The sequence below is a fragment of the Artemia sp. Qi Xiang Cuo genome, chromosome 18 (genome assembly GCF_049724085.1).
Source record: "Artemia sp. Qi Xiang Cuo chromosome 18, ASM4972408v1, whole genome shotgun sequence".
Lineage (NCBI taxonomy): Eukaryota > Metazoa > Arthropoda > Branchiopoda > Anostraca > Artemiidae > Artemia > Artemia sp. Qi Xiang Cuo.
In genome coordinates, this window is record NC_142811.1 from 42757822 (window position 1) to 42785503 (window position 27682).

Here is a 27682-nt window from a genome sequence, read left to right on the forward strand (position 1 = left end):
CCCTGTTACTTTCTACAGTTCTAGGCGATTACCCCCCCCCCAAGTAAAAACCCTCCCCTGGAGAATACCCCCCTCGCGGAAAATTTGGTTTTCCAAATCGGAATATTTTATTTGGGTTCTGTTAATTTTTTAGTTAGGCTGAGAAGTGCTAAGGAAAGTGGAAAAGAGGAATATATCTGTAAGTCTTGCCCCCCCCCCTCCGTGCAAAAATGCGCTTCTCAAGGAAAATACTCCAGAAACTCTCCCCCTTCCTTCAGAAAACCCCTATATAAAAAATATCCGCATCTTTCCCGATAACACATATAACCTGTAAGCTCTGGGCCAATTACAGAACTTAAGATGGTTACTTAAACCTCCATAATGGGGTTCTTCGATTGTTTTGTAGCTAGGGAGAAACGGAGATACATCAAAGGGTGCATTTTAATGCCAAAACATCTCAACTCTCATTGAGCATTCGGATAAATACAGAATTAGCTCTAGGCCACACAGACGACAGGAGGATGGAGGTAGAAATTGGTTGTAAGACCTAGACCGGTCTACTCTTTTTCTATCAATCAAAATTGATTGAAAACCAACCAACCACAAGGGGTATTTTTCGAGGGGAGATTTTTTATGGAGAGGTATTTTCCATGGGAGTGGGGTATTTTTCACGAGGGGATATTTCCCAGAGGTATTTTCCACAGGAAGTTTTTTTTCCCAGGGGGGGGGGCTGGTTGTCCTCCAATCACTTTTTTATTAAAAAAGGGTACTAAAACTTTCAATTTCTAATCGAACAATAAAAGGTGATTAACAAAAGCCCCCACAGTCCTCGGGGCGAGGGCTGTAAGTTATTGCAAGTTACCCATTGTTAAAATTAATATTTTATAGAAGGGATGGTCGTACAAACTTTGGAGAAGGCTCATTCGATTCAAAATTGAAATCTCACGTTCAATTTAAAAAAAACAAAGGTAATCAGAGAACAATCAGCCTCTCCCTCTTAACCGCGACCCCCCCCCAAATGCATCTGATTAATTTGTTTTTCAAAATACTCTAAAGGTCAAATAACCATGCTTCTGGGATTAACAACCCCACCAGCAGCTCCTGGAGCAAGGGCCGTAATTTAATCTAGTTACTCAATGTTAGCAAGTAAGGTTTCTATGTAAAAGATTTTTTATAAACATGACAGGGGGTGCTAATTAGATTGGAAACCAAAGGTTCCATTGCACTTTTTAAGAATTAAAAGTGATCGAAGGACTGCCACCTCACCCTCTTTTTTCCCCAAATACATCCGATTGATAATTTTAAGATGACCATTTTATTTGAAACAGATCAAAGTTTAAATAACTATGCCTCCAGGGTTCACAACCTCTAGCCCTTGGTGCAAGGGCTGTAAGTTATGCAAGTTGCCTATTATTAACATACAAGGTGTTATTTTTTTATCAATAAGAGAGGGCATGTTTGATCCCATAAATAAAAAAAAAAGCATCGAGAATTAAGGTCAAACCTTAGGTTAATGTCAAGAAGAATATCAAACACAATCAAAAGACATTATTTCCTTTATTGGTTGTGAAAAGGAAATACCAGCAATATCTGAAATGGCTAATGGTATCAGCCATCACATCGTTCGGAAATCTTTAGGAGCATCTTCAACTAAATCAAGAGGTGCTCTGTACATCCAGTTTTACAAGACAAGTCTCCCTCCCATATTCTTTTTAGCTGCAATCTCCTCATACATCTGATCAAAATTCGTTATCTAGATTGACAAAGGTCAAATATTTTAAACAGGTATGTTTATTATCTAACGTCCAGAAAGGTCTGATTCATCTGAAAAAAAAAGAAAAATAAAACAAGCTTTAATGGTTTGTGACATCGGATCTTCTTTTTTTTTCATCAATAATACACAGCTTTTTTATTAATGATCTTGACAGTTGTTTATATGATGACTGTAAGAAACAAACAACTCAAAGAAGGTCGAACATGTAAAAAATTCTAACTTGTGTTTACCCAATTAGATTACCTTATATTTTTAGCCTATTGAGAAACTGAGTTCACTGGTTCAGTTGTACGAGGGATCAGTTACACGGGGGTCCAGTTAAATGGGGTGGAGTTGCACCGGGGTTTAGTTGCACGAGGGTTTAGTTAAATGGGGTTCAGTTATACGAGAGTTCAGTTGCACAGGGGTTCAGTTGCACAGTGGTTCAGTTGCACGGCGGTTCAGTTACAGGGTTCAGTTGCTTGTGGTTCAGTTACACGGTGGATCAATTGCACGCACGCCGTTCTGTTTACAAGCAGAAAGCTTCAGTTGAACCAGGGAAAACATTTGAGGGAGGGGGGCAACTTCTGTCTATTTTAACATCAGCTTCTCTTAATCATATATTAGCGTTTGACCATTCCATAAAAAGGTTAGATTCCTTCTTTTGATAATAATGGGTATAGTTTAATTAGTATTTTCTGGAGTAAATTCGAACTTATTGATTTTGTTCAAAGATTTTGTTCTTATCTATATACTATATACGTTTTATAAGTATATTTTTTTTGTGCCTGTGACTTAAATAGTTTGAAAAAAATAATATTATTATATGAACGTGCCATTATAAGGTTAATTAAGGTTGTTTGACAAGCCTTGATTCAAAAGTACCTCGGCCCATTTTTGCTACTTCACCCGGTTCCCGCCCCTCTTTTAACTATACACGAGCGTACACATTAATCAAACTATTTATTAAGTTTAAACAGTTTCTAGAAAAATATGTCTTTATTATAATTTATAAGTAAATATATGAATTATTTTTCATTAGTAGTTTTTCCTTTATTTCTTATTAATTATTTTTTAAACAAATTTTATTTTAAAAATTTATTTTATTTTACATTACTAATACATTTATTTTAACATCATTTATTTCATACATTTTTTATTTATTTTATTAAAATCATTTTTAGTTAACTTGCTTTATAATTTTTATTACATTAGCTTTTAATTAATAATCTAACATTATACTTCACAGGGTCACAGGGACTATGTCAATGCTCCTCAGAAACAATAAATGTGGACAGCTAGCTCTTCTATACAATTTTACAGAATCAACATTATGGAATGGAAAAGGGTTACATTTTAAGTCAATATCTTTGATTGAGTACGGATAAGTATGCTTAAGTCTCAAGATACCTTAAGCCGAGTTAAGCTGAGAATTTGCGCCACATAGATTTGTTTCACATAATATGTGTAACTAAAATACATTTATGCGTCATTCAGTAGATAGTTTTCTTTAAAGTATGTAGTGTGAAAAGTATACTATTCAAATAACAAGGATTAAATAAATGTTAGCAAGTTCGACCTTAAATTTTCAGAGAATATCAGCAACAACGTTTATAACGTTAGTTATGTTCGCAGATTTTGTTCTATTTTATATATTTTTTTTTCATTTTTGCTCTGAGGTCGGCTGAGTGGAGGTCAGGGCTGAAACATTTGCATTATTATTTGGTTTTCACTGGTAGGGGATTTTTCCTACTTTATTTATTCTATGTTGTTTGCTTTCTTTCCAATATTAAGTAAAGGGCATTTTGGAGGACAAACATTGTCTCATTAAATTAAGCTCTTTAATCATCCACCTAAAAATCATGCATAATCATAATATTATTCAAAAATTTTCCATTAGACCGTTAGGACAGCAAATGAAGTTCAAACAAATCCCTTGAAAGCATTTCATCTGACCTTAGAACTCGATATCTACCCAAAAATAAAAACTCTATCAAAGAATCCATTTTAGGGACAAGAGCTTGGCATATTTCAACTTGAAAGGCATCGAGTACATTAAAGTAACTTAAACTGTTGTTTTACTGACGTTTTGTTATATCCTTACTGTCTCCGTCCACGGAGACAGTAAGAATAGTTCTCCCACGTAAGAATAAATGTTATATGATAATCCCAAGACTATTACAAAAAATTTCCCAAAGAATATTACAAGGAAGTAAAATTCAAAAGATCTGATTGGTTGGCTGGAAAACACGCTTAGCAAGTGCTTAAGTGCAAAAACTGACACATATATCCTTTGACACATTGATTAAGGGTTGGCACTTTGTCTTATTGACCGACAACCGTCGCCAGAAACATTTTCCGGTGCAAGACACAAGTGTCGGCCAGTTTACGCGACGTTTAAGCTCTTCGTATATTTTTTCTATATTTCAGAGCACAACGATAGAGACTATTTATTGAATATGCAGTATTTCTTGAAGTAAACCACATTATTATATTTATAAACAACAACATGGAAATCAATAGAAAATTTATCTAAGACAGTAAAATCTTTTTAAACCTTAAATGAATATTCGGCTCAATATCCTAGGACCACCCTAAGCAAAGCACTGATATAAATAAAACAAGAAAAAAATGCGATCGTTAAAACTAAAATTAAAAAATCCAAACAGTCCCAGAAACATTACTCCCAGGAAGTTCAACCAGGACTAGTAAAATGAAGACTTAAACAAAATGCGGTAGTTAGACCTAAAATTAAAAAATTAAGCAGCTCCAGATTCATTACTTCAAGGAAGTCCAACCAGGACATATATTCATTTAAGGTCTAAAGAAATCTTCCTGTCTTAGATAAATTTCTTGTTGTTTTAGCTGTTGCTATTTTTATGATGGAAAGGCAGTGTGGTCTTGGTCGTTATTATTCTATATTAAAATATATGGCTGGCTCCTCTTTTCGTCTGAGCTATATCATTCAAACAAGTGTACAGTTGAATATTTGCAGCTATTGTGTATTTCTTTGAGCGCTTATTGGACACCGCGTAAACCTCAGCCACACAGTAGTCACATTTGTAGATAAAAACAAAATAATGCATGAAATTACCGCCAATAATTTGTCATATACACAATTTGAGTTGGGTTAGGCTCAGTTCTAGACGTAATTTTTCGGAGAAGGAATGTTTAAGACAAAATTTGGTACCGCAGTTCTCCTATACGTTTAATGAATCTAGCGAAAGATAAAATACATAGTATTAGCAGAAACTATTTGGAAATCAAATTAGTGCTGATAAAAAGCTTTTAAACCCAGTTTTTTCTCATTTAAATTTTCGGCTTCTGCTAACATTAAAATCAACGACGAACATATGCAGTAGTAGTAATAGCGATTTATTGTCCAAGAAAACAGGGACAAAATCAATCGGTAGCACATCAAAAGTGTCGCTTGCGAGGGTGTGCTACAAAAAATTGTCATTCACAAATCTCTTATTTTGTCTTATCAACAGGTATAGCTTCAGCATCTTTCGATCATTAGATATGTCTGGTCGGTGTTTTAATGCCTGAGGCTTATTTTTCCGATACATCTAACCACCGCTATTTCATTGTTCTGGACGTTGGTTAAGACACACAAGATTTATTAATAAGAGGGCCAAGCTATCCCTAAAACAAACTCAATAAAAGCTTAGGTCTAACCGATATACTACACATTCATCTGATTAAAAGTGATTTTCTTTTTGTTCTAAGTCCTTTTTCTAAAGTCCGTCTACGTTGAGAAGCATCTATGACACACATTTTGGGATGGCATTTAGAATGTTAAACAATTTCAATTTTCCTGCGTTATAAATAGAGAGTTTTCCAAAACAATGTAAAATATGAATTTTCGAAATATAAGGTTTCAACGTTATTTAAATTAATCAATGTATATAGGACATATTTCATTCACCAAGAAGAATCTTTCTTGAAATAGTTTTCCTGGTAACTATATTTATTTTTCTTCGTCAATCCCAAAAGAGAGGTAGACTTTAGATAGCTGTTTTCAATTAATCATTTTTAGAACTAATCAGATATCGCGTTAATAACGTCTTTAAATATACGTCATTCTCAAAACCTCTCTAGTGTCTTAGATTTTTTATTCTTTTAGTTTTAGCTCTAATATTCTCATCATTTGTATGATCAAAAACATTCTTGAACAAATTATCCGGGGTTGGTATTCCTGCTTTTGTGACAGGACCACAGACCTTAGAATACCGTAGACCTCGTAAACCAATATTTTAACGCGATCTCTATGTTCATTTTCTTTGTAGGCAGGACACACCGTATGCCACAAATAAGGTCTTTGGATAGGAGTTCAAGAGCAAACTGGGTGACGATACAATACCTTCCCTATTTCTTGGCTGGAATTTGTGATACAAACCAAATGATACCGCAGTTCCATCTGTTATTTCCTGCAAGTCTTTTCTTTGCGGGCAGAATGTATCTTATACTATTGTACCAGAATATGCACATTCTTCGAAAGACAAGGCTTAAATGAGAAGCATAATGCCATTTCATAGGTTTTCTGGTTGTCAACATAATTGTAAACATAGTTTTACTGACATCTGCTAATATGATGTCTTTGAGCAGGAGTTTCAAAGCAAAATGGGCTGCGACTCGAAACCTTCCGTATTTCTTGGCTAGAATTTATTGTAGAAACCAATAGATACCCCACCCCGCATCCTCTTTTTCCTATGCTTCTTTTCTCTGTGGGCAGAATACACCTTATGTCACTATACCAGCATGCATATGTTATGAAAGATAGGACTCGAATGAATAGCTATCATCATTTCTTGATTTCTCATTGACTGTTCAAATAGCCCAAAGTATTTATATTATGCCCATTGGAAATTTAATTCCTCTCAGATTTCACAAAATAATTCGGCTGACATCAAGGAGGCACACTTGTGCCTCTTTAAAGAGGCGACCCACCACAATGTTAAGCGATTTCCGGTCCTAGCGGTCGCAGAGAGACAGCGGTGATCGCATTTTGTAGCCCAAGCTCCAACTAAGAAACGTGCAAAATTTCCCCCCCCCCCTCCGACTTTATCTTCATGGGTAAAAGTGGGCCGGAAGTTTCGACCCTCCGACCAAAGCCTCCCTTTAACGTTGTCCGATTGGGCTGAAATTTAGAGGTTAAGCATTCGTAGGGCCTGATAGCTTATCCTCGAAATTTCAGTTCAATCCGATCACTTCTTCCTTGTTTTCCAAAAAACAAATATAGCCACTTAATGTTCATTTCTCTTTTTTTTTTATCAGCCACGCCAACAGGCTACAGTTGGCACCAGTTCCGGGTGAATGAGGACTCATTTGAAGCGGAGTTCGACCGGTTAGGGTCTTTTGATATTTTCAGACCGAAAAAAATATACCCCGAATTTACATTTACGAAAAACATCGTTTTCCTATAAGAGCCCATGTTAATTTTTCCCACCACAGCCCCCCTTTAACGTTGTCCGATCGGGCTGAAATTTCGAGGATAAGCTTTCCTGGGGCCTGGGAGCTTATCCTCAGAATTTCAGCTCAATCCGATCACTCCGAAAACCAAATATCAAGTTTTGTGGGGATTTGCTTGCGTCAAAAATAGATTGCAGAGACTAAAACTAAAGTATAAAGTGTCTCTGTGGTACAGTGGTGGCTCTTCCTGACTGTCAGGCGGAAGATCCGGGTTCGATTCCCCATCAGAGAAAACTTTTTATATATTGTATTTGAAGTTTAAAAAAGAAACTCAGTTTCTTTTTTAAATCCAATCTATTAAATCCTTCGGCTGAAGAGGCGTCTCCAGAAGAATATCAGAGTCGGCCTTCAGGTTACAGGTAAGTCTCCACTGCTTTGATAACATGTCGTACAACCGCATGCTCGAAGAAAAGTTAAGAAAAGAAAATCTTACTGTGCATTTGATTTGATTATTCAGGAATTAAAAGCCTTAACACAAGTATTTTCAAGAGCGGGGGGTTTGGGGCCGGCAGCCCCCCAACTTTAACTCCTGACACGATCAGCTAACAGTTAGTCAAGCAATAATAAGTAATAAACTGTACAAAAACGTGCAGAAATTATTTGAAAAAAACTACGTTTTCTAAAGAGTTAAAGAGGCTGAGTCACAAGTTCTAACCTTAAAACGTACAGGGATTAGGTGGTACTGTTGGGGGGCTGCCGCCCCCCAAACCCCCGCTTCCGTATATGAAAGGGGCTGTGCCCTCCTCAACGCCTCGCTCTTTACGCTAAAGTTTTTATTGTTTAAAAAAAAGAGTTGTGAGAAAGTCGAACTTTAGCGTAAAGAGCGAGGCGTTGAGGAGGGCACAGCCACAGCCCCAAAGGTTGTATCTGACATATGCCCCCCTATTACATAATTACAAAGAACTAGAGCTGTCCTCAGCTTGTTAAGCTGTTTTCAAAGGAAGGATCAGCAGGGCAATGTATGTTCAATGACACTTTGGTATTCCTCATCAACCAAGGGCCACTTTAAGAACAGCTTAGCAACAAATTTTGGCAAACATAACAGTAGTGTGAAAGTGTCAGATATGACCTTTAGGCATGACAACGACAATACAGTTTCAAGCCAAATCCATATCGATCCCATAAATACGGCTTTGTCAGTTAACATATACTGCGAAAAGCAAAATGTGTGGAAAACGTGGTTTTCGAAAGATGTCACTTCCAATTTTTAGATATGATAAAAAGACATTACTTCAAGTTTATATTTACCATCCATTTAACAGCAAACAAACTCGAAAATAAATCCCCTAAAAGCTCTTCATATCAACTTGGTCAAAGATGATTTCCCTACATTAAAAGCAACTTCAAAGAAACCTGATGTCATAAAGTAAACAAGTGTTTAATTTTGTTACATGAAAGAATGAAGGAGGATCTTTATTTCTATTTTTTCCTGACTTTTCCTCGTTTTGCAACAGGAATTCAATGGAGATTAGTCATAATCCCCGTCTTTGGTGGGCTTCAATTACAATTCTCCGTATAATTATTATTATTTGGCAACTGTTTATTCTTTGAAGTATCTAAAACGGACAAATAATGGTTGAAAGTGTATGTATACGTAATTTAAGAATAGAGCTGCCAGTAGGCACATACAAAGGACATCATTTGTGGTTGTTGATTTATCTTTTTTGTAGGGGGGGAGATCTAGCAAAAGTAAATAAAGGAAAATAATATGAAAATCTTAGACTGTCATTGAGAAATTATAGCGTCTCGAAAAATTAGGGGGTGGTACAAAATTTATCAAGAAGAACATATGCAAAAAAATTATATATAAAGATATTATTCTAAGTTAATTAAAAAAAACTCCCCCCCCCCCCCAATTTTTTTTTTCTAAAGTAAACAGCCATATTAATTTTAAAATCAGCAGAAATAAATCCCTATAATAATTCAAATTCAAAACGACCAGAAATTACTATTAAAGAATAAATAATACCCAAAACGAACAGAAATTAAATAAATAAACATTAGAAACAAACATAAAACAGAACTAATATTTATCCAAATGTAAAAAAAATCCAAATTCCACAATTAAAAAGTTTCTGAATTAGAACATCATGACCAACTCAAACGGTTTACTTACATCGAGGAATCATAGGTAGCGCAATCGCGCTGCCTAAGTAAAAAACGATGTTGGCACAATGTATTATTTATTTTTTTGTTTGTTTTTTTTCCATACCAGGGTACTTCGTATCGAAGGAGTTGTCGTAGAAACTTCGAAAAGGGCTCATTCGATAAGAAGTTGGACTCTCAACTGAAGCCCAACTGCAGTCCTGAAAGTTCAGGAAATTAGTTTTTTTATGATGAAAACTCCCTCAGAGCCCTCAGTGTAAGGGTTGTAAGTTATGCCCCGGGGGCATTTAAGGTTTATATAAAAAGTTGTTGTGGAAATTTTAAAAAGGGCTCATTTGATTGAAAATTGAAATTGCCCTTTTTAATAGTCGAAAGTGAGTGGAGAGTAATTAACCACCCTCTAACGCCCACCATTTCCCAAAAAACATTAATCAAAGTTTAGAGATAGCCATTTTGTTCAGCGTAGTTGAAAGTTCTGGGAATTATGTATTTAAGGATGACAAACCCCCCAGAGTCCCCAGGGCAAAGGTTGTAAATTATACCCTGGGGGCATATAAGGGTTTTTTAGATAGAGTTGTCGTAAAAACTTCAAAAAGGGCTCATTCAATTGGAGATTGAAAGGTTTAGTGCCCTTTTTAATAGTCAAAAGTGATTGGAGGGTGACTAACTCCCCTATCACGCCCACCATTCCCCCAAACACATACTATCAAAATTTTCAGACATCAATTTTGTTCAACGTAGTAGAAAGTTCTGGAAATTGGGTCTTTGAGGATGACAGCCCCCCAGCCCTCAGGGCAAGGGATGTAAGTTTTGCCCTGGGAGCATTTAAGGTTTTTACTGAAAGCATTGTCGTAGAAACTTCAAAAGGGTTCATTTGATTGGAAATTGAAAGGGCTAGTGCCTTTTTAATAGTTGAACGTAATGGAGAGCGACTAACGCCCCTCTCACGCCCACCATTTCCCCAAAAATATCTAATCAAAATTTTGAGAACCATTTTGTTTCACGTAGTTGAAAGTTCTGGAAATTAGGTCTTAGAGGATGACAACCACCCTAACAGCCCTTTGGGTAAGGGTTGTAATTTATGCCCTGGGGGCATGTAAGGTGTTTATAGAAAGCGTTGTCGTAGAAACTCAAAAATGGGTCATTCGATTGGAAATCGAAAGGCCTAGTGCCCGAGTCAAAGTCAAAACGAGCAGAAATTAACACAAGTTGGGCTCAAAACCCCTACGCCTTCCCAAGGCCAGAACATAATTTGCACTTTACCGAAAAATATACAAATGAATATGCAATGTCAGTTTAATATACATATACTGATATTTAGTAATCAAAATGTTAATATTATTTGATCTATTAAAGTTATAAAAGTAAAAACATTAATTTTTTTTGTAAAGTGCAAATTATGTTCTGGCCTTGGGAAGGCATAGGGGTTTTGAGCCCAACTTATGTTAATTTCTGCTCGTTTTGAGTTTGACTCGGTTATTTATTGTAATTTCTCTTCGTTTTGGGTTTCATTTATTTATCGATGCTGATTTGTGGTAGTTTCACGCTTGGTAGGTTATTTGTTTTGATTTTTTCTCATTTTTGTTTAATGGAGTTCTTTACTTTCCTTTGAAAAACTTATTTTGTGGAAAAAGTTTTTTTTAATAAATACATAAGCAACCTTCATTCCCTTATCCAAAGGATCATTGACAAAAGAAGAAAGCAGTAAAACAGTCTGCTTTGTGAAACCCTTCTAAAACCAAATTGATATGAAATAAAGTAAAACTATCTTCCAGAAATTTCACAATCCTAATATTAATAAGGTTTTGGATTATTCTTGAAATAACTTGTAAAAGTGAAATAGGCCAATAATAAGTAAAACAATTCTTGTCCCTTCTTTTTAACAGCGGAATCAAATTTGCACATTTTAAACAATCTGAAAAAAGACTAATTTTAAACATTCGTTGATAATTTCGGAGACCACACTGCCTTTCCATGACGATAAATAAAAGTTCAAATAAGGATAAAATCCTTTTGATAGATAAACTGTGAAAAACTACTTACCCAAAGCAGTTTTGGGTAGTTTTCTAAATTGTGGGAAGGATCTAACTTCATTTGGGGAACAAAGTGGGGTCTATCAGATCCCATGTACTGCTCATATTGGAAACTCATATATGGGACGTACTAACCAGAACTTGGAAATGAGATTATTACAGCATAAAGATTCTATTTCTTCGGCTTTAAAGCAAAATTCTTAGGTCTGAAGATTTTACTTCAGCCCTTTCAGAACATATTTTCAATTTTACAGGCAATTTTATTTTGTTCGATAATGTCTCTTTGATTTCTAGGGACCGGGGTTTAAAGAAAAATTTTCGTGAAACTCTTGAAATAAAGAAAATCTTATTCAAAAATATAGCTTTGAATCGTATATAGCTTTGGCTGAGCTCTATCTACGATAATTTATTACAATCTGATATAGTAAAGTTCACCCAATGTATAGTAAAATTCACCCAATGTAGTTGACCTCTGTCCAAGTGTTATGTCATTGAACGCTAATGAACCGAATCCAAGAATGTCAAAGAGGCTAGCTTCCACCTTTGCTTTAAAAAGAATTAAAAAATTAAACAATATACAGTTTAATTTTATTTCGTACATAAACTATTGTTTAAAATTGTTTTAGTTTAGCTTTACTACTGATGACGGTCACTGCATATGTGACCGAAATATCTGATATTTTTGTGAGTTTATATCACTGTTTGTGAAACACTGTCTATTAAAAGGATTTTATCCCTATTTGAACTTTTATTTATCGTTAATTTAACCAATGAAACCAGTAGATATAACAGGTAATTTAAATTTTTAGAATCCTTAAAGAAATAAAATCTCCACTAGTACAGGCAAATGGAGGTTTGACTCGAAAAAAATTGCAACAGAAATGATTCTTACACCATCTTGTAGAGAAAAAAAAACTGAACAACATATCCATTATCGCATATTCTGAGTCGACGCAAAATAACCATTTTTTGGCTTTTAATGCGATTTTTTTTTACGTTTTCCGAAAAAAATATAATTTTAGTATCCGACCGTTTTTCTTGAAATGAAGTATGATTCTGATGCAGAATGACAAGCTGAGACAGAAAATGAAGTCAGACCAGGTGTCTGGTGCAAAACAAAAAAGTTTCACTATCATCAATATGCGTTGCGGTAATTTTTGTAAAGACAATCAATCAGCACTTGTTATTCCACTAATGGTCGGTTGTTCGTAAAAATACCTGAACTAGGCACTAGTATAAGACACTTCGGAGGCTACGTAATGCAATATAAATGAAAATCGTCACATTCATCACTCAATGTTTTAAAGATTTCAAAGTTTATTCCCAAGATTTGACTGAGAAATTAATTAGACGAAGACCTCAAGTAATGCCAGAAAGTCGAGTAGAAAACTATTTCCGGTCAGTGACAGTCATAACCTTTATTTAAATTCGCCATCTACCCCGAGAAAAAAGTTTATTCGAAATTCCGCCATCTAACAGTCGAGTAATACTTTCCGGTGAATCTGCTAGCGTTCTGATGAATGATTAGCGCAGGTAAGAAGTCGGTTTTTATAATGGTGGTTCGGAAATTAATACTTTAAAAGTTTAAAGGATAAATTATTGTACTTTACTGCTTTGCGTCGAATTATTTGTTGTTTCATGTCAGTTTAAGCTTTTTTTTTTTTTTTTTTTTTTTTACAGCGATATCTATTTAGAAGACAATCGTCCCCTGAAATACACCTTTTACCAACAGGTGACCTCATCATCACGACAGGTTAACTTGTATTATGAGCCTGTGGTATTCTTCAGAGCTGTGAGGGACCAAACGGTTGACGGATTAGGTACATAGGGCTTCCACAAAGTCCCTAAAGTCTCTAAACTCGAGTGAAGATCCCTATCGGTCTCTTAAATTTATAAAAGTCCCTGAAGTACCTGTTCTTGATTTAGTTTAGAGCTCCGTACCCTTCTTATTGGGAGCCTCCCTTTTCAATATTTTTATTTTTTCGTTAACTACGCGGCTCATTTGTTATTGAGTGAGCAAAATACAATTTGATTGAGTCTGACTATTCTGGGAAACCTGCAGACGGACTAGCAGATGTATTTGGAAAAATGTTCACAGATACAGTGGTCAAAAACTTCTCCTTTGGGCGAACTAAGTTCGCTAATTTTTTAACCGAAGGTCAGGTGGTCTGTTTCTTAAATATCACTTGGCCTCTGATCATGGAGAGATGTCTGTAAATGACCATTTCCATTTTTTTTCCTTTGTCAAGTGTCATTTGCTGTTGTGTCACTGCTTTTTCTTTCAAAAGCTATCTGAAAACTGAGTTTTGGGGTCCATTTTGCGTCCGGAATGGTCCCTAGAGAGGTCCCTTTTTCGACTGAAAAGAGGTCCCTAAGTCATTATTTTTTACCACTTGAACCTGTGGCAGCTCTGGGTACAGTACTCTATTGAACTCTTTCTTTTTATAGCGAGATGTCTACTCAGTTGGAGCACTGCAGAATCTGCAAAAGAAATGTCGAAGACGACTCACATTACACGATTATTACACAGAAAGGAGCTGCTGGAATTAACCAATCTAGTCAGATGCGAAGGGATACCGTTGTGGTCACTGCCGGACAGAAGGTCCATGAGTTATGCAGAAAAAATTATACACACAGGCGTAACATTAACAATGACACTTCAAAGCGAAAGGATGAGTGGCTAGCTAAAATTTCCACTGCCAAGTGCGAGTTGCGGTCGAGTACTTCACAGTTCAGGTTTAACGAGTTGCTTGTTTTGTGGCTGCCCAGTTGACCTCTCAGCTTCACACCGGAAAGGCTCAGATGTTTTCTGCGTTCGGACCATAAACTTTGACAAAACAATTAAAGAAACATGCGAACTGAGAAACGATGACTGGGCAGTCAGTGTTTTCCGAAGGATATGCACCGTCCCAGACCTTCATGCCGCTGATGCCGTGTACTATCAGCTTCGCAGCAATAACTTTCGGACAAGCCGAGGGTTTCCATTCAAATACGAGAACATGAACTGTGAGCCTGAGAAAAAAAAAGAAGGTCAGGCAGACCAGAGGACGAGGTGAAAACGGATGCTTTCATAAAAGCGATGCAGTTTCTTGAAAGGAATGACGAAGAACAGACAACAGTCAGTGATGTAGTTCAAAAGATGCGTGACGCTCTTGAAGTGGATGTTGAACCTTACAGCAATGTTTATATGTAGAAAAAGATTCTCGAGCACTTCGGTACTAGAATTCTCATCTCGATTGTCGACGTAATGTCGAATGTAGTGACTTTCACGGATACTGCGTCATTAATCTTAAATCAGTATCATGTGGAAGCAAGATCTGCAGATCCCGAAAAGGAAAAAGCACAGTTGCTTTGCACTGCAGCGAAACTGTTGAAAAACGACATAAAAGGAACATCTGCCACCAACTTCTGATGCAGCCAAGTTTCATAGCTATAGGTTTTTTTTTATCAAGTTCAGGTATGGACCAGGGGGGCCTGATCCGGATCTGAAAGCCGATAAATGGGGATGGAAGAATAAAGATGACTCCTTGTACCCATTAACAACTGACCTCCCACCAGCCCCGCGTATGCTCCTAAAGATCGTGAAGTGCTCCTGTCGTGTACAGTGTAGTTCAGCGAGGTGTAGCTGCTTTAAAAATGGCTTAGTTTGTACTTCAGCATGCAGAACCTGCAAGGGAACAATGTGTTCCAACTCCCCAAAAATCGACAGCAACAATGATGAAGAGAACCTAGAACCCTAGTCGTTAATCCATTCCAAATGAAGAAGTTGTGAAACTAGTCGGAATCTGATTCTCTATTTTGTATTTTTTTTATAAGATTGATTCTATTTAATAGACTGTGAAGATTAGACATTATGGGTTGACCCTAAATAATATACGAAGAGTGTTTTAAGTGTGATTTACGATAACTGACCACTGAAAACCAGTTCGGTTTGTAATTCACTTTCCCTAATTATTTTCTTTAAAAAATGTAGATCATTCATTAATGATTACGATTTTTTTTTTTTTTTGGTTCAGTGAACAACCTATTTGATTCTATTTTCGGTTTCAGCTCGTGATTCTACGTCAGAACCAAACTTTCATTCAAGAAAATCGGGCTACAACGAAAATTGTATTTTTTTGGCGAAAAAAGTCGAAAAAATACAGTTACTTTTTGTATGGTTCTTCTTACGCTAAATCCGACTTCGTTTTCGGTCTCGCCATGTTATTTTGGGTTAGAATCATACTTCAGTTCAAGAAAAACCGATGTCCACGAAAATTGCGATTTTTATTCGAATAACGGAAAAAAATAGCATTAAAAGCCAAAAAACGGTTATTTTGCGTCGACTCAGAATATGCAAAAATGGATATGTTGTTCAGTTTTTTTTCTCTACAAGATGGTGTAAAAGTCATTTTTGTTGCAATTTGTTTCGGGTCGATCTCTTTTTGGAGCTCATTTTCCTGTACTCCACCACGAGATCCATTTTTCTAACGTATTCAGATAATTTTACCATAGATACTGGTTCAAGGTACGCAGAAACATTACTCTCATCTGGCATACAATGGTGGAGTGATCCATCATCAATAAACATAAGTATTAACGATGTAATACTAACAACAATATTCCCACAATAATCACAAGTCCGGTTAGAGACATCATTATCAGGTCAATCATGTCCGGACACACCGGTATAGTACTCGGGCTTAAAGGAGTTCCTAATAGGTTTCGTTCTTAACGGGCTTTTCCCCTTTCGTTAAAAATTGTCGCCCTGCTTTTTCAAGCTATCAGAGAGAACTTCACATCAGACATGATTTAAAACCTTTTCATCATTCAGAAAAATATAGCGCAAGAAAACTATCCAATATAAATTATTTTCGACAGAGCGCTTAGCCACCCAAATATAATTTATTACTTTGATGGCTAATAATTTGTTTTCTAGCGCCTTTTATCTGCTAACCATTCTGGAAATGAAAATATACAACGAATAAATTTGTTTTGGAAGCTGACAGGAGCGGAAAGCAGGAAAATAGAAAACAAATTACAACTCTGCATAAATAACTAGGAATGCAACACTGCTGTGTTGTCAATGCAGAACAAACCGATTACTATAGTTGAATGCTTTGAGAATAATTTCTGAAGATAATTATTGTTTAATACAGATTGTATGCTGAACTCAAAAGCATGTTGCACTTTCTTATTTTTGTCCCATTATTGTGTACATGTCTTAAAAGAAAAAAATAATATTCAAAACGCGTGGACGCTAATAAACTTAATTTTTGAACCTTCCAACTCTTACACGCCCCGAGCCACACGTGTACACATTCCAAGATTCAAGGATGGTACATATTTTTCTCAAAGACACTCGAAAATTGAAAGACAAAATATTTGGCTTGTATCAATACTAATTTGTTCTCAACTAGGATTTACAAACACTGTGTCCAATAGCGTATCCAGGATTTTGTTCGGTAGGAGGGGGGGGGGAATTTGTACAAAAAATAATTTTTAAAAGCACATCAAAATTTGTTTATACAAATTTTTGTTACGTTTTTACGGGTCAGACCAATATTTTAAATGGGGTTCAAACCCTGACTCCCCCCTAGAACACGGCTTTCACTAAGTCCTTACATCTTTTGCCATGTTCGTCTAGTCTTACAGATAAATGAAATGTGATTTTTTTTTTTTTTTTAGAACGAACAGAAATTATTACGTATATGAAGAGGAGGGTTTCCCCCTCCTCAATACCTAGCTCTTTACACCGAAGCTTTTTTGAACTTTTAAAAAGCATATTACTCTAATTAAACAGTCCCTGTGTTTCAGGAGTAATTCTTAAATAACTGGAACAAAAAGTCAAACTTTAGCGTAAAGAGCGAGTTATTGAGGAGGGCGCAACCCCCTCATATAATTTATTTTTTTATGTTTGTTCTCAGTTTTAATGTTGCTGCCTACTTTCAGTTAAAAAACTCGTTTTTTTTATTTAATTTCTAGTCGTTTTATTAAATAATGCCGGGATATCCAGCTCACCCTCCATTGAAAATTGCCTTCCCCCACAAAAAAAATCCTCAGTGGAAAGATCCTCCTACGTACCCGCCCCTCCCAGAAAAATCTGTGTATTTCATAATAGCCAATACTATATGTAAACAATGGACAAAGTTCATAGTTTGAAACCCTTCCCCGGGGGCGGGGGGGGGGGATCAAGTCATCCTCAGAAACAGTTATTAGCCTTTTCGACTATGCAGAACAAAATGGGCATTTGACAATCTTAATCAGGCTAATTTAAGAAAAATGGGGCATGAGGAGGGGGCTAGCTGCCCTCCAACATTTTTGTTCACTGTAAAAAGGGCACTAGAGCTTTGTATTTCCGACCAAATGAGCCCTTTCCCGATCTTCTAGCATCACTGGTTCTATAAGATCACTTCTAGAAAAAAATGAACACATTGGTGATCTTGCTTCTGGCAAAAAAAAATGCAAAATTCCACATTTTTGTATATAGGAGCTTGAAACCTCTACAGTAGGATTGTCTGATATGCTGAATCTGATGGTGTGATTTCCATTAAGATTAACTGATGTTTGCGGTTGTTTCCCCTCTTTTTCGAAAATTGGGCAAGTTTTATCAGGCTTTGAAACGACGTTGCCCATCGTAACTTTTGATGGGTATCATTAAACTTGATGAATTATATATTTTAGATAAGCATCAAAATTCGATTCTTTGATGCATCCATTGTTAGCAAGACTCTGTTTGTTAGAGTTTTTATTACTATTGAGCCGCATCGCTCCTTATTTACACAGTTCGTTACAACGAACTACAGTATCTGAAAACTGTCGAAAGCTCTACCTTTTTTTAGTTTCAAAAAGTTACTAGAGCCTTTACATTTGAAAATTTCGTCTACATATACGATAGCTGTTTTTATCAAGAAAAAAAAAAATATGACAACTAAACAATCAACTTCAATGGAAAAGAATGACACCGTTTAAAAGATCCTTTACCGAATTTTGGAAGTTCAAATGACACTAAAAATAAAGTAAAAAAAAAATAACTTCATCAAATTTTTTCTAATCAAATTCTTTGCCTTTTTAGAAGCCAATATATTGATCCACTTAGTGAAAAGTTCAAAGGTAATTTGATTGTCTTTGGTTATATAGATTTCTAAAACAATCTTTTTTTAATTCCAATAAAGCTGTTGACGTTTTGTAAAAGCTTTTTTTTCAAACCCTTCTCTTTGCAGTATTTACAAATCGCAGCAAGGACCCCTTAAAAAAAAAATGGGAAAACACAATCAGATCAAAACATCTTGGACAAAACAGATCAATTGAATTCAACATATCAGAGAACCTGACTGGAGAGGTTTCAAGCCCATAACTACAAAATACAAGATTTTGCAATTTTCTTTTTTTCGAGAAGAATAATCACAGAGCTGCGTTTATTTGTTGCTTTTGGAGTTTTACTACTGATGACGGTCACTGTATATGTGACCGAAATATTTGGTATTTTTTTTTGAAATTTATTATAAACTGTCTATTAAAAAGGATTTTATCCCTATTTTGAACTTTTATTTTATCGTCATGGAAAGTCAGTGTGGTCTCCGAAATTATCTGCATCAGCTTAGTTAAATGAAACTTTTAAATAAATGTTTATTTTAATCGTTTATCTTGTATGGACTAAATGCACCTTCAGGAGTGAATTCATTACCGCACGGACTGCCTCCGAAACTGGGAAACTCAGTATATAATTTTCCAATAATTTGTTTCAATCGATTAGCTATCTTAGAATTTTTATTAGATATCTTTTCCTCCTTCTTTGGGGGCGAAAATAGTTGTTTTATGCCAAAAAAAGGCAAAAAATGCCTATTTGCATTTGCACAATCTTTATGCTACTTAAAAAGAGCATCAGAACTTTTGTTAGACGTTCAAAATAGCCTTCTTCCGATTTTCTAGGCCTATTGGTTCAAGACCATCATCCCTGAGGAAAAAGCAACAAATAAACGCAGCTCTGTGATTATTCTTCTCGAAAAAAAGAAAAATTGCAAAATCTTGTATTTTGTAGTTATGGGCTTGAAACCTCTCCAGTCAGGTTCTCTGATATGTTGAATTCAATTGATCTGTTTTCTCCAAGATTAGTAGCCCTTTTGGGTGTGTTTTCCCATTTTTTGAAGGGGTCCTTGCTGCCATTTGTAAATACTGCAAAGAGAAGGGTTTGAAAAAAAAGCTTTTACGAAACGTCAACAGCTTTATTGGAATTAAAATAAGATTGTTTTAGAAATCTATATAACCAAAGACAGTCAAATTGCCTTTGAACTTTTCACTAAGTGGATCAATATATTGGCTTCTAAAAAGGCAAAGAATTTGATTAGAAAAAAGTTGACTAAGTGATTTTTTTGTTACTTTATTTTTAGTGTCATTTGAACTTCCAAAATTCGGTAAAGGTTCTTTTGAAACGTGTCATTCTTTTCCATTGAAGTTGATTGTTTAGTTGTCATATTTTTTTCTTCTTGATTGAAACAGCTATCGTATATGTAGACGAAATTTTCAAATGTAAAGGCTCTAGTAACTTTTTGAAACTAGAAAAAGGTGGAGCTTTCGACAGTTTTCAGATACTGGAGTTTGTTGTAACGAACTGTGTAAATAAGGAGCGATGCGGCTCAATAGTAATCAAAAGTCTAACAAACAGAGTCTTGCTAACAATGGATGCATCAAAGAATCGAATTTTGATGCTTATCTAAAATATATAATTTATCAAGTTCAATGATACCCATCAAAAGTTACGATGGGCAACGTCGTTTCAAAGCCTGAGAAAACTTGCCCAATTTTCGAAAAAGGGGGGAAACAACCGCAAAACATAAATTAATCTTAATGGAAATCACACCATCAGATTCAGCATATCAGAACACCGTACTGTAGAAGTTTCAAGCTCCTATATACAAAAATGTGGAATTTTGCATTTTTTTTTGCCAGAAGCAAGATCACGAATGTGTTCTTTTTTTTCTAGAAGTGATCTTATAGAACCAGTGATGCTAGAAGATCGGGAAAGGCTCATTTGGTCGGAAATACAAAGCTCTAGTGCCCTTTTTAGTATTTTCAATTTATTATTTAAATTATTTAATCATTATTAACTATCTTTGTTTAATTATTATTTTATTTTTTATTTTTAATTTGTTTTTATTAATTAATTAATACTTTATTGATTATTTTTTTTATGGATTGCACCCTCTTCCCTCTACTTTATTTTAATAAAAATAAAATTTCAAAAATTACAAAATGATCATAACCGTTAGATTATTTATTTAATATTTTGCGCCCCAAAATTTCTGCGCCCGGTGTATGTGCCCTCTTTCCCCTCCCCTAAAACTGCCTCTGCGGATACTTACACATTTAATAGGAGATAGAGGAGAGCAATAGCTTTTTATTTGTTCTTTTGTTATAGCAGCTCTTTATTTACTAGACATATTTTCAGACAAGATGCATATTTGTGTTAAGGTCATGTACCAGTTGCCGGCACCTAAAAACATGGTTTCAACCTTTAGTAAAGTGATTTTCAGTCTCCTAATTTTTTTTTTTTTTTTTTTGAGAACCAGCCCAAAAATATACATATGTAAAATGAAGCAGCAGAAAACTTCCATATAAACAAATTGCTATCTATTTCGTATTTTCAGTAGACCACCTACCGGTAACCACCAAAAAACCCCACAGCTGCCAATAACTAACGATAGTTTATCGATCTCTGGTGACAAATTAAACTAAAAAATAGTTTTATTTTTCAAATGAACGCAAAGAGTAACTTTAAAAATTAAAATGAACATAGATTATTCTGTACCGGGGGGGGGGGGCTACCCCCGCCTCCACCCCCCCGCTTCGCGCAAGAGGCCATAGTGCTATGCTGAAAGTATTTATGAGTATTTGTGTTCTTGAGCAGTCGCTCTTAAAGCGTCGGTAACAAAAAACCAAACTTTAGCATAAAGAGCGAGGGATTTGAAATGCCCCCCCCCCCTCCTCATATACGGATCAGTTTTGGTTCGCTTTTAGGTTTTAATGCCGCTCCTTATTTTCATTTGGAAAAAACTGTTTTTTTTTATCGTTAGGCAGCTTTTCTTTTCTGTTCCTTTTATATACCATATCAAGGGTTATCCTAAATGTAAAGAGAACTACTGCCCGCCCTCAAACCCTATACTTCAAGTCAAAGTTTAACTTTTGCAGAACAAGGTTTCAAAAAAGCTCAGATAGTGCTTTCGTTTTCGGAATAAAATATAGACGTAAAGTCCGTAATCAGCTGAGTGTTTTCTGTTTTAATAATCTACTGAAAATACGAAATAGATAGCAATTTGTTTATATGGAAGTTTTCTGCTGCTTCATTTTACATATGTATATTTTTGGGCTGGTTCTCAAAAAAAAAAATTTTAGGAGACTGTAAATCACTTTACTAAAGGTTGAAACCATGTTTTTAGGTGCCGGCGACTGGTACATGACCTTAACACAAATATGCATCTTGTCTGAAAATATAGTAAATAAAGAGCTGCTATAACAAAAGAACAAATAAAGAGCTGTTGCTCTCCCCTATTTCCTATTAAATATGTAAGCATCTGCAGAGGCAGTTTTAGGGGAGGGACAAAGAGGGCACCTACACCGGGCGCAGAAATTTTGGGGCGCAAAATATTAAATAAATAATCTAACGGTTATGATCATTTTGTAATTTTAGAAATTTTATTTTTATTAAAATAAAGTAGAGGGATGAGGGTGCAATCCATAAATAAAAATAATCAATAAAGTATTAATTAATTAATAAAAACAAATTAAAAATAAAAAATAAAATAATAATTAAACAAAGATAGTTAATAATGATTAAATAATTTAAATAATAAATTGAAAATAATAATAAAATAAATTATTATTTAATTAATAAACTGATAATAATTTGGTTAATAAATGAAAATTTTGTTAAAATTTGGTCAGAAAACTTTATGGGAGACAGGGGGGAACCTTTAACATTTTGCCCCGGGCTAAAGAGAGGCCAAAGCCACCACTGAGCCTCTTCAAATGTGACCGGTAAAGAAGAGCTGCTAGAACTAAAGAGTAAATAAAAACCAACTAGGGGTTAGTTTCCCCTATTTCCTATAAATAAATATGCTCAACAAATGTGAACTGTAAATAAAGAGTTAATAGAGGAGTCTTTCTCTGTCACCGACCATTTTCTTTTAAGAATACGTCCTTTCAAATAATTAGTCTAAACAATGCGTCTACTTCTTCAATGTAAACTAATATTCGACGTCAAAAATTTATTTTGAAAGAAAAACCACAGCACAGACTAGATGTCAATTGAAATGGAATGGGTAATTAAAATAATACATTTAGTACATGGACGGACAAAACTGTAGGTGATAGCTATTATCAAATTACAATATGAAAGAAACATGTGACAAAGTAAATAAAAAAATGAGCACACAAATGTTAGCCATTAACTGGATCTTATGCAACTTCGAAGTTGTTACGTAATTATTGCTAAATATTATGGTATGTTACAGATACTAATGGATATGATGGATATATAACAATGTTAGATATTATAATATGTAGTGAATAGAATATAGAGTAAACAGGCTCAAATTAAAAAGAAGAAACATAAAAGAGATGGAAAAGAAAATTAGGTATTCTAATAACAGCCGGATAATTGATGCCAAATTTATTGGCATAGAAGTGTTCATCGGTTCTCGACTTTTTTAATTTTGGTCTTAAATAGGCTATTGCAATTATTGAATTGCGAACAAAAGCGCTTGTTGAAAACTATTGTAATTAATTATTTGCTTATTGCGCTTCAAAGCACAGTAATAAGCTAATATCTAGTAGTACAAGCTAGCAATACTTATGTTTCAAAGGTCTTTGGGCTCCCACCTTTTTTTTACCCGTGGTTTTGAAATTGAGAAAAAGGTTTTGAAATTGAGTCATTTTTTGCAATGACTGGAAGTCGAAAAAGATATTTACGCTAATTCGTATTTTAATATGACTTACTGCTTCCATGGAAACGGTGAAAATCAGACAGTCGTAAGATGACATAAAAATACTGGTTGAAAATTGTTTAACCAAAAACATCTTTTTTTAAGGGTTGAACTCGGGTGCCTCTGTGCAGTTAGCGATTTCATTTTAAAACTGAAATACTGTTATAAATAATACAATAGATACAAAATTCAGAACGCAGATATACTGACCCTCTATTTCAACCCTCCTCCCACCTCTCAAGGTTTTACATTCTGTGCATCTGTGCAGTTACTTAACTTACCGATTTCATTTTAACACTATAATGCTACTATAAATAGTACAATACATACAAAAGTCAGAACGCAGATGTACTGACGTAAAAAATCAAAGATTTTTCAAACCCTTCAAGTGCAAACCTATTAAGAATACAGATGTCCGGAAATTAACATGGAACTATACAGTGGAGAGAAATATCACGAGGCAAGATTTTTTTTCCCCTGTTTTTTTTTTTTTTTTTTTTTCTTCCGCAATTTTGTTTCCTGGTAAAGTCAGTTGAATACTAAGATATAAATAAAGTATTCCCATAGTAAAAACCAATTAGAACTTAACTTTTAATTCTTGCATTCAAACACTTTTAAGAAATAATGTCTAAAAGAGAATAGAGAAATGTTATTAGGAGAATAACTAATTGGCCTTTCTAACAATAATAGAATTAAAGACTAATTATAGACCAAACAATGAGGGTAAAGCAATTTTGATGTAATTTTTTTCGAAGCAATAGCTATAGAGCTCAAATAAACTAATAATAAATACTAAAAAAAAATTATGATATCCAAAAATATACTATTTGATAATCCCTTCATAGATAGCCGTGATTTTTAGGGACACTAACTTAATCCCCTTTTAAATTTGGTGAATTGAAAGGATGTGGACTTGACGAATCGACTCAGTAGGAATATTTCACTCCCCTTATGTCCCCTTCTTAAGATATTTCCAAAATGAGACGAACCGAGCGAGCTCATCCTTAATGTTGACCTGACCGATAGCCAACAAATAGAAATATTGAAACATAGAATGATCAAAAGTATTCATCCAAGTTGTCCCTTCACAAGATCAAAGTCATGTTTGATCTTCGCATCATCAAATTAAATTTCTAATTATTCCTCAATTGACTGTCATCTTTAAAATTTTGATTTGAGTTTTTAAACTAAATTTCTAAATTGTTTAAAGTGTAAAGCTTCAAAAGCTTCAGACTCAATATCAACCGGGGCGAAGAGGAAAAGTTAAGACGCATCAAATAGCTGCCGGGGTAAAAAAAAAAAAGATTTTTCGGTGGCACCTTTTTTAAGACGTTTTCAAAAATTGGACGAACTGAGCAAATTCAGCCTTTACGTTGACTTGACTGAGGGTCAACAAATAGAAATATTTAAACAAAGAATTATTAAGATTCAGTGCCACTTCTGGATTATCTTATCGCCAAGAAAGAATAACAAAAACATTTGAATACAAAGACACTTTATGGCAAATATTGATGAGAAAGTTTGAAGTAATACTCATCATGCATTTTTGTTTTTTAATAATAGTGTCTTTTAATTAGTAGCAAATGTTCTTGACAAGTTATGACAGCGAGGAAAGGAGTGGCAATTAAGAATTAGTCTACAGGCAATGCTGAGCTAAAATATAGTTCATTTGTGTCAGTGGCTTCAATTCACGAAAATATAGCGGGAGGGAGGGAGGGGCAAATCTTTTTTTCAAAAACAAGAAGAGGGGGGGGGGGTACACTTTTGTTTCTGTTTTGTTTTTGTTTTTCTCGACAAAAAAGAAATCCAAAAAACGTATTTTTTCTATGAAAATACCCCAATAGATGCATTTTTAAACAACTAGGAAGACGGAGGGGGGGGGGGGGTAAAGTCTAGGGGTGATCAAATGCTGTACCCCTCCCCTCCCCTAATTGACGTAACTTATTGGAACATGGCCTGCCTTATTCAAGAAAAAACCGTTAAACTAAATTTAACGGTTTATTTTAATGATTTCAAATGAGCTCAAAAGGTGAAAAAACTGTATCTTTTGTTTAAATTGTGGGAACATATTTCGCAGAAAATAAAACGAAACAAAACTTTTCATACAAGTCTTCGCACGAGCAATAATAAAATATAGTTTTAATTTTTGCCCAGAAACACTCCCAGAAAAAGTTGAAAAAGAAGCTAGCCTGAACGTATTATCCTTGCCTAAAGACTTCCATCCTGGATTCAGACAGCTGTATTTTGACAAAACCAGCGTTTAAATATTGATCTATCTAATAGTTATATTACACAAGCTGTGATGGTTCATAGACTGCATTGAACTATCTTACATTAGTAATAGAAAATACATAAGCTGTGGAATTTACAGGATTCGCTATAGGGTGATCAGAAAGGGGAAACTTTACAACTGATTTTATATTTCTTTTATCTCAGCCTTCCTATCTGGAAAGGCGTCATAACATCTAACCGTCAGGAGCACTAACGTCAGGACATCGACAAAATCCGTCATAACACCGACAAAAAAATCCGTCAGAACCACTAACTGTCATAACATCTCAAATTTTAAAACTTTAGTTTTTTGGGGTTTAGGGGGTAAAAGGTACCTAGGTTAGGTTACGTATTTAATAAATTCTATGCTTTGCCCCCACCCCCCTGATGTGCAAATATATAGCCGAAATTTGTTTCTAAACTATTATATGCTAATTATTATTATATAAACTTACAATTTTTTGTCGATGTTATGACGGTTAGTGGTTCTGACGGTTAGATGTTGTGACGTTTAGTGCTTGTAACGGTTAGTCGATTTTTCAGATTTTTAATATATATCTTCTTCCTTTCCGTTTAACCCTTTGCGTTTTAGCGGATTCAATGGACCTTGCTGACAGGAATAGAGGCCTGTTTTATTAAAAAAAAAAAAAAAACATCATTCCAGTTAATTTCTCATCATTCCTGATTAACTGTGTTTTTTTAAGAAATCGAGTTAACTTAGGAGGAACTTGTTCCAGTAGCAAGTTCTAATCGTTTGAAACAGATGTTGACTAGATTGGATAGGTGAGGAATGAGCCCTTAATTAGTCCACTATAGTATTAAATAAAATACGCGATGCAAGAAGTAGATTAAACTACATTGAAATGATTTTTAAAAATAGAGGCCTCAGTTTAATGTTTCACTGTAAGCGTTAAGCAAGAACCAGTTCACGTCAGAGCCAAGATGAAATAGAAGAGAGAGAAAAGAAAGAAGAAGAATTGCAGCCATGAGAACCCAAAGACAGAAATAAAGCAACTAAACCAATTTTTTTTCACTCTGATGTTGCTACTTAATCGGATAGATAATTAACAAAATAGTCGAGACTACAAAGAAAATGAACAAGAAATAAGACAAGATCTTGTCACTTCGTGAGACAACAGGCAACAATTCAAACACTTCACTTCTTTCAAAACTATTCTTTAGTACAGGCGGCTCAATATTATTGCTAAAAGCTTCAGACGATTCACATGCTAGTTTTTCTACTCGGACAGGGTTAGTTGCGTCCAGAAGAGCCAATACAGTTGTGAGCACGCTTAAAGCCGACCAATCAGCAGCAAGGTCATCGAGCGATAGAATGCAATCCTGCAAAAGTACACGCAGGTGAGGAACATAGGCAAAGCAGCCAAAACTGAATTGACAAAAACAACAACATTTAGGTCTTTTTTAAGCGTGCTCACGAAATATTAGTGACCAGAAAGCTGGAAGATTTAGAAATATTAGAAAGTTGTAGGCAAGAAGTCAATAAGTCCACGTTTTACCCTTTTGAAATGAAAGAACAAGCCCTGAAAGACTAGGTGTGCAAAAGTAGACACAGGTCAGGAACACAGGCAAAGCAGCGAAAACTGAAGTGACAAAAAAAAATTGTATGTCTTTTTAAGCATGCTCACGAAATATTAGTGCTCAGAAAGCTGAAGGATTTAGAAATACTAGAAAGTTATGGGCAAGGGTTGATGGATTCATATTTTACCTTTTTGAGAGGAAAGAACCAGCCCTTCATCATATTTCTCGAATATGTACTTAAGAAACAGATTTAAAGCTTTGAAGTTTGCTTAGGGCACTGTCTCCAAAAATTAAGAGACAAAAATGGAAAATACAATTAAAAGTGGGTAAATTCTGGCCCCAATATTCCACATGTACATCTATTTTCGTCACCGCACTGCATATACCCTTTTTTGTCGGATTTACACAACCAGCTAAGTTCATTTCAATGAATAAAAATACAACTGTGATACTTGTGACTTAACGACTTCTCGTAAATACAACGATAATAACTGATAGTGCTAAAAGTAACAAATAACAGATCTTTATTATTGCGAAAACAAATGAAAGACAAAATTAGTACTTTTCAT

At 35.0% G+C, this 27682-nt stretch overlaps 1 protein-coding gene across 2 annotated transcripts in view; it reads right to left on the bottom strand.

Moving 5' to 3' along the window:
• Lrch (Leucine-rich-repeats and calponin homology domain protein) overlaps nt 1-27682 on the bottom strand; it is a 144991-nt gene that overhangs the window by 18149 nt on the left and 99160 nt on the right. Inside the window, exon 14 of one of the 2 annotated variants that reach the window (XM_089103909.1) lies at nt 26214-26915. The exons of the other annotated variant lie outside the window; for it this stretch is intronic. Coding sequence (XP_088960035.1) covers nt 26619-26915 — 297 coding nt within the window. The 3' untranslated portion in view covers nt 26214-26618. Of the gene's footprint in view, nt 1-26213; nt 26916-27682 lie in introns of those variants that run through there. 2 annotated transcript variants of the gene reach the window in all.